Here is a 13,041-nt window from a genome sequence, read left to right as displayed (position 1 = left end):
AACTTGCTATTACAATACTTTGAATATCCTCGGTTCCTGAGGGAAGTGTTGGTTTTCAGAGTGGGAATTGTCAGAATGGCTAACAAATTTGGGGTAGAAAAGAAAGTGCATTAAATGTCTTTAGAGAGAGAACTTTAGTACTTTTATAAATAACCTTTACAAACACACAAAAAAATAAACTTCACACAAGCACCTGGCTGGCTCAGTTGGAGGAGCATGCGACTCTTGATCTCAGGGTCATGAGTTCAAGCCCCACATTGGGCACTGAGATTACTTTAAAAAAAAAGAGAAAAGATATCTTTCCCATAGAGTATCATTACTTCAACTGATAGAGCTCAAAGCTAGAAGCTGATACTTGAAAGTAAGTCTGTCAGGTCAGTAGCCTTGTTGGACGGTAGGCCTAAAACTCCCAGCAGAGACCCATCCTGTTTCTGTGCCATTGGCCTGAATGAATTGTCTCTTTGTGTAGATAATGAACCTGCTGAAGAAGTTATCCAGTCCAACATTCTCTTGCATTCCAACATCGCCAGCCTTGTCAAAGACCGGGTGGTTCTGAATATGGACTCCGGAGACTCAGAAGTGGTCGATGGACTTATTTTCCAGCATATCACTCTCCTCATGTGCTCAGCCTATAGGAACCAGTTACTCAACATTTTTGTCCGCCCTTCCTTAGTAGCTGTGGCACTGCAGATGACCCCTGGGTTGCGGAAAGGTAACTTGCAGGAATATGGTCTTGAACTTTGGAAGAGACCCGACCATTGAGTTCCGCATAGGCAGCAACATTTGAAGCCTTATAATGCCCAGCCACATGTGTGCAGCCCAGGCAGCAGCAAAGAATGGGGCTTGTACAACCAGAAAAATTAAGTTTATGCCCTAAATACATGGCTGTCTGCCTCAAATTTGGGAATGGAAAGGGACCTAAGAAATTGCCTAACCTAAACTGTTCCTTTTATAAATAAGGAAAATGAGGCCTAGCAAGTTACACAATTACCTCGGGAAGGGTCTGGGCCTAGAGCACAGCTCTCCATCTCCTGGTCTGGGGCCCTTTCTCTGCTGCCAACAGTTCCGGTATCTGGCAGAAGCAGGCAGGGTGGGTAAACAATCCAGGAGTGTAGGAGTGCCTACTAGATACACAGTAGAGTTCTAGAGGCAGTGAGGAGCAGAACAATGAATACAACCAGTTTTGTTCACAGGAACCTGTAGTCAAGGTCAGGGGTTTTCTACCCAGGCTCCACTGGAGGGAGAGCTACCCCCCGCCCCACCACCACCAAAGGTGCTAATTCAGTTGGTTTGGGGTGTGGGCCAGACACTGATATTCTTGTTTTTGTTTTTCATAGCTCCATACATAATTCTAAGGAGAAGTCAGCCATAAACTTTTAGCCCTGGAAGGAACTTCAGGTGCTGTGTCTATGCCCTCATTTTGTGAATGAGGAAATGGGCCTGGAGAAGTCAGACAATTTAATTCAAGACACAGAAAACTCAAATCTTATCTTTGTTCTGAGATTTCTTACATTGGAGTTTGTTTACAACTAAAGGCTATATGCGTAGTCTTCCAGAGTTGGGACCACCCAGAGATTGGAGGCAACATTTCACATACCTGTGTCTATATATTCTTCTAATGAGAAAGTTCACAGCGTGTGTCAGAGAAGGTGGAGAAGCCTCTGATGGGCCAGGCAACCCTATGTGTCGGGAGAATGAGACTGTTTTCTCTATTGTGTGCTGGTGAATTCTAGTGCTGCAGGTACCGTAAAGACAACAGGAAGTAGAAATAGAGAAAGAAGTAATTCGTTACTTTCCTTCTCTTCTAGGGATCCATGGGAAGGGAAAGTGAAGCATTTTAGCTTCTAAGAAATGTGGCCTCTTGCTCATCACCACATTGACTGGTAGAGGCCTGGTTGTCATTCAGATCCGTTGATACCACTAAACTGTAGTTTGCTCTGTGGGTAAAATTTGGAATGGTTTAGCTTCCTCTGGGGGACCTTAATTCTTATCCTTGGCATTGAATAATTTGCCTTGAGAATAGTGCATTTTGGAGAATCACAGACTTCTTGACATTTCCTGAAAGTTTAAAAACCAGTGTTGTAATGTGATGTAATTAATTTATTTTCAGAGGATGTCTACGGTTGCTTTCGCTTCCTGCTCAATGTTTTTTCAGATGAGTTTATCTTCCTTCCAGGAAACGCACTAAAGGTAAATCTTTATGGCCAAAGAGCACAAGTAATGTTCTCAGTGTGAGTTCTAGAGGTAGTAGGCTTGGATTCACACATGTGACTTCCCTTTCTCCAAGGCTACATGTGGCAGAATTATAGAGACACTTGGACACTCATTGTTCAGTGAGCTCTATTTTGATTCTTAGTCAAGTTTAATGAATAATGTAATTATTTGGTGAGAGGAGAGGCATTCTTAGAACATTGAGCGCAGCCACTATGAATAAATCAACACTATTTTTTTAAAAATTTACCAACCAGTACACATTTTCTGTTAACAACTTGTTGAAATGTGTTGGGCCTTTTGCTTTGATATTAGAACGCCATGGTCTTGCCTGATGGTGTAGGTAGCTTGTGGGCTAGACTGCTGGGTTTGTTGGGGTGGGGGGTTTACCAAGATAGCAGAAAGTGGTTGGGTTTATGAGCACTGTGCCAGGGAGCACAGGTTTTACTTAGCTAAGAGTGAGATGAGCAATTTTTTGAGCACAGCATAGTTCCACATATTTTTAGGACTTGCTATATGTGCTTCCTATTTAAATTTAAGGAACATGGCTGTGCAAAGTGAGAAAATCCATCACCCGTTAGTGATTCCTAAGACTTACAAATCTTTGGTGTGTTTTCTGTGTTTGGGGTTCAACATTTTGAGTGTTTGAACACATGCTTCTCTGGCAGCCAACAACCAGAATCTTCTGGAAGGGTTGTGGAATTAGCTGATGTTCTCTCGTTCTGAGGGCACATGGCTGCATTTACTGAGACCAGCAGTGGATACATCCATTAACCTGGATTAGTGGATACATCCTGTCCTCTCCCCTCCCTTGCCAGGACTTTGAAGAAGGCTGTTACCTGCTCTGTAAAAATGAGACAATACAAGTGACGACCAGGGACATCCTAGTTACAGAGAAAGGAAATACTGTGTTAGAATTTTTAATAGGTCTCTTTAAACCTTTTGTGGAATGTTATCAGGTATGTAACTCTTTTGCAAATTCTCCTTCATTCTCCCATACCCAGTATAACTAAGACCTCCCACCCTGTGCTTATTTCTGGTCCAAAGGGCAAGAGTCTTTCCACGGTGAATAATGGAACTAGAGAGATTGTCCATAGGATGAAAGATTCACCTCTCAGGTGAATCGTTAGGGGAGCAAGGGCTCCTCTAACGGGGCCTTTTCCAGACCCCAGAGGGTAACAGCTCTAAGATGCGGCATAACCACACTGATATCCAAGCCTGTCATACTGTGTCTTACAGCTTTTTCCATAGCAAGTAGCACGGTGTTTGATACGTTGTGGGTACTCAGTAAATGCAAGATGTGAATGATACGTAATGTCAGTTATTTATATCACTAGATATTGGAAGGGGAAGAAAGGTTCAAGTGCAAGTATCTGAAACAGTTTGTCAGAGCTCTAAGGAGTGGTTAAAGAGAGGGGATTGGATAAATCGCCAGCAGGATCTGGGCAGATTCAAAGGGAGAGGGGAGTTTGCAGTGGAACCCCTCAGAGAGGCCATACATACTTGCCAGAAGAGGACTCTGGCTCTGAGCTCCATGTGCTGGTCAGAGGCTACTGGGACCGACGTCCTGGTGGGGCAGTGCTCTGACTGAAGACATAGCCCCTGTGCAAAGTCCAGCATGAGTAGGTATTTGACAAATGCCACTTCTACTTGTAAGCACCTTTCTGCAGTAAAAGTCATCGAGCATTTTGGGACCTAACAAACTGTTAGATGTTTTTAGGGAAAACAGTTACACAAAGTCTGGCCCCTCTCTTCGTAAACAGAATAAGACCTGCTGATAGTAATTCACTTAATTTGCAACCCATTAAAGTAAGAAAGTGTCTTGTAGTAAATATCAATACTATTTCAAGCTTTTTTTTTCTAATTTTCTAAGCAATGATACAAGCTCCAGAGAGACTTGCTAAGAATTCTGTAGCTTTTCTGTGCTCCAGCCTTGGAGAGTCTTTATTCTGCTCTATCTATAGTGTTGCTTTCTATTAAGGGGGTGCCATGTCGCATTGGCGGCTGTTGCATTGTATTTGGATTGTACTTTTTGCATTGTACTTTTTCTCTCTTTCTCTCACCTTCCCTGTTAAAATCAGATAATTTGCAAATACCTCTTGAATGAAGAAGATGACAACTTCACTGAGAAGCAGTACTTGGCTGGAGTTCGAAAATTCACTAATCAGCTTCTTGATCAAGGTTAGCCACACCTCTGTGGGTGGTGACTTCTTGTAGTGGAAAACAAAAAGGGTCCACTCACGCTTTCTCCTCTGTTGTAGGCACCTCACAATGTTACGACGTACTGTCTTGTGATGTACAGAAAAATGCCTTAGCAGCTTTTGTGAGGCTAGGTGTGATAGAAAAGAAGAAAGTGTAAGTATTGGGCAGGACTGCAGGGCACTGGAGGGTGGTGATAGCTAATGGCTGCTGAGCACAGGATATACAGACCAAGTCCTCTAAACGTGATATCGGGCTTCACTCATTAATCTCCAGAGGAGTTATTGTCAGCATGAGTTACTGTGCAAATTTTATGTAGTTATGAATAAAAATGGTATTGAGGGGTGCCTGGGTGGCTCAGTGGTTGAGCATCTGCCTTCAGCTCAGGGCGTGATCCTGGGTCCTAGATCGAGTCCCACGTCGGGCTCCCTGCGGGGGAGCCTGCTTCTCCCTCTCTGCCTCTCTCTCTGTGTCTCTCATTAATAAATAAATAAAACCTTTAAAAAAAATGGTATTGAAGCAAAGAAAGTGTTTTAGGCCAGCATTTTGGTCTTGGCCTAATATTGAAATGTATAGATTAATCATAAGAAAAGTTTTGAAAAAACAAAAAAAGTTTTGGAGGAGTGTAATAGAGTGTGTGTGTGTGCATGTGCTTGTATACACTTACATATATACACACAGACGTACATGTATAATAGATAAATACACCCATGTGTACATGCAGATAGTTAGATGTTTCCTCTTCTGGGTGAAAGAATTTAAAAGTGACCAAGCTTCGTGAGGAGAGTCTCATAGTATGTCTCTCCTGTCATCAGAAGGATGAAGCATGAAGCCAACAAGTGGAGCAGGAGCAACAGGCTTGTCAACTACTTAAAGACTGGCCTTGAGGAAGACTATTGAAAAGTAGCTGGCTCAGTCAGTGGAGCCTGAGACTCTTAATCTTAGGGCCATGAGTTCAAGCCCGGCATGGGGTGTAGAGATTACCAGGAAAAAAAAAAAAATAAACAAACCTGAAAAGAAAAGTAGTCTCACTGTATAAATAATGAACACCTCCCCCTCCACACCTGACTTTAAAGAGCTTTTTGCTTTTTTCCCTAGAAATGGTGACAGTGTATTTAATGTGAATGAACCTGCCATGACAAAATTAGAAGAGATGCTTGGTAAGTAGTTCAATTTAGTGACAATACGATGGGTTTTTATTTATTACCATATAGCAAAACAAGAAAGTATAACTGTGGCACCAAATACGCTATCAAAATGAACAATAGAGTTTTAATATAAACAGAACTATTTATATCATCTAGGTTTTTCCCAAGGAAAGTGACGAGAAAGTGCAGAGAACACACAGCAAGCAGAACCTGGTCAGTCTTCTACAATATAACAATTATCAGCTTCTAGGTTAACTAATTAGGGTCCAGGATCTGGATCCTTCACATCCAGTCTTGGTGAACATGGAGAAAATACTCCTCATCTGAGTCCTTGGATTCATTCTTTCCCTCTCTACTTTTAGATCCCTTCTTTCCCCAGTAAAGGGTTGTGGTCAGTGTTTAGCGTACAGATTTTCTGAACTCAGAATTGGGGCTGATAGCACATTCTTGAGAGAATAAGCCAACCCTTACTCTTCTCCAGATGCCATCAGCTTCTCAAATAGTCCAGCCCAGAAAGGTAGGGTCATTGTGGCTTGAAGAGAGAGTCTTATATCCCAAGAGTGTGGATATAAGGAAAGAGATCTAAAAGGTCTGAAGAGGTAGCAAACACTTCTCATAGGAATGATGAGGTAGTTTAAGAAGGGGAGGGTCTTAGTATTCAAAAAGAAAATACTTATCTGCTGATTATATTGACTAAGCACTACATCGTTGAGTGGATATTCTTATAAGTAGTAAGTTTGTAACTAATCCTAATTCAGTACATTTCTCCAACCTCATGGAAGAGCTTCAAGTGGATGTCTGGTGGGATGAAGGGAACCCATATGGCTAAAGGAAATGGTTGAAGAAAAAGTGTAGAAGGGCAAAGGAATGGTTGACAAACAGGGAAGGTGGAAATATTAGTTTATTGTTGAAGAAAACATGAAGGTTGAAAAAAAAAAAAACATGAAGGTTGAAATCCTAGTCTTGTGTTTGTATTATGTCTGAAATCTTGGAATTTGTATCCTTGAAGTTCAATTTTGAGTTTGGTTAGAGGGGCATATAGCTGAAACAAACCCCCAAACCCTCATTCTGTGAGGGTGATGGAATTGATTTCTTAATCATCAATGGCAAATGTAATGTGGGTATGAATGTACCAGAACATACTAGACTGGAAGTACCAAAAGCAGACTGAGTTCTGACCCTGGCTCTACTCCTGGTCCGTGGAGGGGATGGGGGCTGCTGCTGCTTCCCCTGCAGAGGGGCAGGTGTCTCTGTCGGTGCCCTCTCAGCCTGTGAAACCACACAGAGCAAAAACAGCTTTGTGAGGAAGGGCAAATTCAAGGTCATTTCATGGGCTGTCTTTTTTTTTTCTTAGGTTGTAAGACACCAGTAGGAAAGCCAGCAACCGCAAAACTTTAATATTGCCAAACAGTTATGAGAAATTTGGTCACATAATTGCTATCATCGAAGGACTCTTACTCCAACAAGCAGGGACATGAAAGAAGAGAGCCATCTGCTCGTGGTCTGTGAGAGCCATGGGCTCAGCGGAAAGGAAGAGGTGACAGGTGCAAGCAATCAGTGTGACCCTCTCCACCACGACAGTTAAAAAGGCAGTTGTGTCCAACTCTGTGTGTGTTTTAAAATAAAATAGTCTTTTGGAAACAAAGCCCACTCCTATTTCACTAACACTTTCAGCTTATTATTACATGTGTCAAACTTTGATGCCGACTTGTGCATTACAGTGTGACCTCGACCCTGAAGGCATGGCTGTGAGAAACACACCACTGGGTAGGGTACACCTGTATTTCTGTCGCTGTCTTTATATCAGGTAGCCTCAAACAAGTATAGATTTGACAGAGATATGCAATTAATTTGCTAGCTAATGTTCAAGTTTGCCACCCAGGGGCCTTATCATTGAAACTGCTTTAGATAAAGTATGTGCACCAAAGAGAAGTTATATGATGTATCATGAATAGGCTTAAGAAAAAAAAAAAATAGGCCTAAGAATTTGGGAAGAGGGGTGTCTTGCTGTAGAGCAATCGACTCTTGAGCTTGCTGTCGTGAATTTAAGCGACTGCTGGGTGTAGGGATTACTTAAACTGTCAGGGTGCCCAGGTGGCTCAGTCAGTGAAGCGCCTGCCTTTGGCTCAGGTCATGACCTCAGGGTCCTGGGATCAAGCCCTGGGTGTGGCTTCCTGCTCAATGGGAGGGTCCGCTTCTCCCTCTGCCTCTCCGCTGTGCTGTTCTTGCTCACTTACTTCCTCTCAAATAAATAAATCACTTAAAAAATCAAAATAAAAAATAAACTTTAAAAAAAGTTCACAAGAAGAAAAGTTTAAAATGGGTGAACCCCAAAAACTGACAGAGAGCCACCTCTGGAAAAGGACATTTAAGCTGAGAGTTAAGATGCACAGGTGTCAGCTGTCAAAGTGTGAGAGTAGGGGCCAGAGGGGCAGGGTGTGCAGAGAGAGTAGTGATCAGAACGTCCTGGGGTTGGTTCGGAGAACCTGAAAGACCACCACGGCCGACATAAGAGTCATGGGCAATGAAATTAAGAAAGGCTGGTGTAGTAGTCTGCTTGGGCCGCCAGAACGAAATACCAGGCTGGGCGGCTTAGAAGTTTATTTTCTCATAGTTCAGAGGTCAGGGTGCCAACAAGGTAGGGCTCATCCTCTGGCTTCTCCCTGGGCTTGTGGGAGGCCCCACCCTCATCACTCCACATAGCCCCAGTTGCTTCCTGAAGGCTCCATCTCCACAGTGGTGTTGTGGGGGACAGGGCCTCAACATCACAATTTGCAGGTCACAATTCAGACCATAGCAGCAGGGTCAACACACATGAGGGCTTAGGGACTCATAAAACATTTGAGCTGAAATACAAGTGCCGTGGAAGATGTTGGGAAGCATCAGCGTGTGGTGCCAGGACTTGCTGTATCCAAATTCCTGGAATGTGCATTTGTTCTGCAGAGGCCGGGCTGTTTTTGCTGCACATGCAGTTGTGGAGAGCCACTGCTCCAGTCCAGGCCTTGGTGGCAGAGGGGTCTTCTGTGTGGCTCTGCTTGCTTGGGAAGCCGGAGAGTTATGTGTGCTGATACTAAGTAGAGGAGACAATGAAGCAATGTTCCCTGGCAAAGGATTTTATGGCACGCCAGCTAGACAGGCAAGGGCACTTGGCTGCCACCACCCAGGGAGAGGGAGTCAAAGCAGCTGAGAGCCTGGGACCCAGGCCAATTCTTGCTGAGTAGATTTCCCTTAGAATCCACATACACACCCAAGTTTGGTTATTTGGGTTTCTCTATGACATTCATACTATGCATATAAATGGTGAAGATGAGTAAGATGACTCGTTTACACTGCAGACATTTCAGGTCTTGGGATACGTGCCTTTCAGCTCCTCTCCTGGCCAGCTCTGACATTGGAGCCAGTGAAGAAGCAGATCGTAGAGGGCAGGAAGATGGGGTGCAGCCAAAACCAAGTGAGGCTTTGGAGCAGAGGCTGCTGTGAGGGATGAGGGAGGGAGACTTTATCACCTCTGTCTCTTCAAACCCTCTCAACTCACCCAAGTACACTAACATCTTGGAGGATAGCATGCTTCCTCTGCTAACGCACTTTTAAAGCATGTATCCTGTACTCTACCTCACAATGCTCCTGTACACACCCATAGTTTTAAACCACACTGCTGTCCCTAAGCCCTTCCACTCGCACCTTTCTATAAATTCTAAAGTTGCCACTGCTTTGAAGTAAGGAAAAAGGCCCATAGCATGTGGCTTTCCAAGGAAGTCTCCTATCCAAATGAAATATAATGTAGCAGCTTAAGAATGCAAGGTCTAGAGCCCAACTGGGTGTGAAATCCAACTCTGCCATGTGCTAGCCCTGTGTTCTTGTGTGATCTGTTTACACTCAAAGCCTCAGCTTCCTTATCCATAAAATAAAGAGTGATGGATAATCCCTCTTGGGCTGTGAGAAATAGAAATGCCGAGGGGCACGTGGCTGGCTCAGTCAGTAGAGCATGCAACTCTTGGTATCGGGATTGTCTGTTCAAGCCCCATGTCGGGCATAGAACCTACCTAGAAAAGCAAAAAAGAAATAGGAATGTTAGTAAAATATTTGAAACCGTCTTTGCTAATAGATGTAATCTCTTATTGTTGATGGGGACACACCCTAGTTGGCTTCTCAGAGAAGATGAGATCGGCTGCTTTCAGGCGGTTCCCATGGCCGTGGATGCTCGCATCCCTGACCTACAACCGTAGCAGCCTGCCTCAGCCCAGCTGCCCAACCCAACAGCAGTATGCTGTCGTACAGAGCTCCAGCACCTCACTCAAGACACCTGCTGTAATAGAAACCACTTCCACTAATAGAATGAGAACATTCAATTTGGGTTAGAAAACAGATTTTGATGCCTTGTGTAACTTTGTTCATATCTTTACTTTTTTCTCTAAATTAAAATGACCAACTCTGACAGAAATAACTATCTCCCATCAATAGATTCAAATGTCATTTTTTTTTTCCTAGAGCCCACTCTGGGCCTGCTGCATAGCTATCAACCTGGGATTCCCCATCACTGTCCTCTTGGCAATTTAGTTCACTTTTCTGTGTTGGATTCCACTCTTTTGGATCCCATTTCTTCCTTTTTGATCAGTTCTAGTGAATCCGGTCTCTAGCTGTTTGTGGGATTAATGTATTAGACTTCACATGTTCAAAAATGTCTTTTTTTTTCTGCTCTCATAGTTGTCTGACAATTTCGCTGGGTTTAGAATTCTAGGTTAGAAATCATTTTCCCTGAGAAGTTTGAAAAGCAGTTCTCCATTGTCTTCTAAAGTTATTCTTCTGAAGTCAAAAGAGCATTCTGATTCTTGAACACAAACTATTTGCCTTTTCAGAAAGCCTTTAGGATCTCTTTTCTATACTTTCTGAAATTTCGGGTGGTGTGTTTGCTGTCAGTGTTTTATGTTTTGTTTTCTGTGGATTAAATTTATGATCTTACAGTTGAGGAGGTCAGAAGCCTGAAAGGAATCTCACTGGGCTAAAATCAAGATGTCAGTGTGATCAGGAGGCTCAAGTGGGAGAATCTGTTTCCTTGCCCAGCTCCTAGATACTGCCCTCATTCCTTGGCTTAGGGCTCCTTCCGTCTCTAATCTGGAGGCTGAGGAGCAGTGCCTGGAGGGGCAAGGTGGGCAGGCTCTCTGGACCTCTAACTGCTTCTGTCACAGGCTTCCAACAGCAGAGCTCCTCTTCATGCTCCTGCCTCTCTCGAACCTCTGATTCCCGGGCCTTGCTGGGGTTCTCTGGCACTCATTGACTGGCCTTGTCTCCAGGTTCAGGTTTGTATCTCCTAAATCAGTGAAGTCAACCACTCATTTGTTGCCTTTCAGCTCACAAGTATTCAGCCTGTAAGGCTTTTGCCAGATTTCTCTCAATTGTCTATGTTGAAGAAAAAATGTTTGGTAATTTAAAGCATACATGTTACCTCTCTGTAAGAGAAAGGCCCTTCTGAAAATTTTTTTCACTTTTATTGTGACCTTTAACAGATAACCTTCTGTAAAACCAGTTTGCCTGTGGCGGCGGGGGAAAGGTTTTGCCTGAATGTACAATCAAGATTGCATCAGCATGGTTGGAACAGTCTAGAGGCCCTTGAGGGCCCCCAAGAACTGGCTAATATTGATCTGCAAAGAGCTATTGAATAGGCACATCCCTGAGACCAAACTATGTTTACATGGGAGGTTGGCTCAGGAGGTATCAGCATCTTCTGGAACAAAACTGGATGGAGGGATGCCTGGGTGGCTCAGTGGTTGAGCGTCTGCCTTTGGCTCAGGTCATGATCTCAGGGTCCTGGGATCGAGTTCTGTATCGGGCTCCCTGCAGGGAGTCTGCTTCTCCCTCTGCCGCTCTCTCTCTGTGTCTCATGAATGAGTAACTTATATCTTTAAGAAAAAAAAAAAAAAACAGATGGAGAACAGCTCCCAGGAGTCAGGAAATGAGAAACCTATTAAAGTTATTGACCATGAAATAAAAGGAAGATGAGAGGAAAGATCACAATTATCTCAGGGGGAAAATGGTTTTGGGGTCCCTAAATTGCTGCTTCTATGTAGGCTCTTAGGGTTTGAAACACTCTTTGGAAACTAGGCCATTAAATACTGAGAACATGGGATCCCTGGGTGGCGCAGCGGTTTGGCGCCTGCCTTTGGCTCAGGGCGCGATCCTGGAGACCCGGGATCGAATCCCACGTTGGGCTCCCGGTGCATGGAGCCTGCTTCTCCCTCTGCCTATGTCTCTGCCTCTCTCTCTGTGTGTGACTATCATAAATAAGTAAATAAATAAATAAATAAGTAAATAAATAATAATAAAAACAAATAAATAAATAAATAAATACTGAGAACAAAAAGGCAACAATCCCACAAATAGCTAATACATGAAAATGAACTTGTCTTAGAAAGTGAGTCTGCCTCAACTGTGTTAGCTGGGAAAGAAATATGTATTTTCTGACTGCTTCATTTTGACAATGAGGCAAAGTGATTTGTCCAACATTCTGGCCCCCTGAGAAACTCTCAGAGGTAGAATGACCTCTCAGTTTCTTAAGGCAGGCTTGGAGAACACACCAGACCACATCTGTGTAGTGAATTGTAAGACACTGTGTTTTTTGCTTTTTAAAAAATGTTTGTAGTGCCCAGGCGACTCACCTGGAGAGCTGGTCTATCTGATCGAGCGTGCAGACTGGCAGCTTGTCCCACCAGGCTGGGTCTTTGAGGTCTAGGCATGGCATCCAAATCTGATGGCTCCTAGGAGACATCCATCTCAGCGACACTGATGGGAACAAGTGGAGGTGGGCCAGACAACCCGTACTTGTCTTGCGCTGAGCATCTCTGTGCAAGGAGGGGTGAAATCTGAGAACTGACAGGAGCAGACTCAGGGAGGCCTCAGCCAAAGTTTAGCGCCCCAGCCAGCACGCGCTCAGGGGCAGCACCACACGTGCATATGCTGCTCATAAAAACGATATTGTGGAATGGTAGCAGAGCACTTGGCCAAAGCAGAATCAATATCTCCCATTTTTTCAATGACATGTTTTTGTTCTGTTTTGGTTTTTTCTTATCTGATTTTCCCTCGTGATCTTTCTTTTGACGACCGGTACTAGACTCCTTCAGAAGTGAATTAAAAAGTCTAAAATTAGGGCACCTGGGTGGCTCTGTCACTGAAGCGTCTGTCTTCTGCTCAGGTCATGATCTCAGGGTCCTGGGATTTGTCTTGCTACACTGGGCTCCCTGCTCCATGGGGAGTGTGCTTGTCCCTCTCCCTCTGCCCCCACTCGTGCTTTCTCTCTCTCTCTCTCTCTCCCTAAAATAAATAAGTAAAATCTTTAAAACAATATTTTTTTAACTTAGAAAAACTCCATCCCCCTTCAGGTTGGAAGCGCCATCACTGTATTGCCCATACCCTGTATTTCCCAGCTGCAGATTTTCCGCAGACCGCACCAGTGTGACGACGGAAAGAACAGGGCTGCGAGTTCCTACCC

The 13,041-nt window shown here is 43.9% G+C and overlaps 1 protein-coding gene across 5 annotated transcripts in view; it reads left to right on the top strand.

Annotated features, from left to right (window-relative positions):
* The window catches only part of GNPAT (glyceronephosphate O-acyltransferase), a 35,221-nt gene extending 28,018 nt beyond the window's left edge, over positions 1-7,203 (top strand). For all 5 annotated transcript variants that reach the window (XM_025448657.3, XM_025448658.3, XM_049108933.1 and 2 more), the window contains 7 exons: positions 470-712; positions 2,111-2,190; positions 3,030-3,170; positions 4,293-4,392; positions 4,473-4,566; positions 5,509-5,570; positions 6,913-7,203. In XM_025448657.3, coding sequence (XP_025304442.1) covers positions 470-712; positions 2,111-2,190; positions 3,030-3,170; positions 4,293-4,392; positions 4,473-4,566; positions 5,509-5,570; positions 6,913-6,956 — 764 coding nt within the window. In that variant the 3' untranslated portion in view covers positions 6,957-7,203. The remainder of the gene's footprint in view (positions 1-469; positions 713-2,110; positions 2,191-3,029; positions 3,171-4,292; positions 4,393-4,472; positions 4,567-5,508; positions 5,571-6,912) is intronic.
* The last annotated feature ends 5,838 nt before the right edge of the window (positions 7,204-13,041 follow it).

Source organism: Canis lupus, chromosome 4, assembly GCF_003254725.2.
Source record: "Canis lupus dingo isolate Sandy chromosome 4, ASM325472v2, whole genome shotgun sequence".
In the NCBI taxonomy this organism is placed as follows: domain Eukaryota; kingdom Metazoa; phylum Chordata; class Mammalia; order Carnivora; family Canidae; genus Canis; species Canis lupus.
The sequence above is the reverse complement of the archived record's forward strand: the minus strand, read 5'-3'. Positions and strand labels throughout refer to the sequence as shown.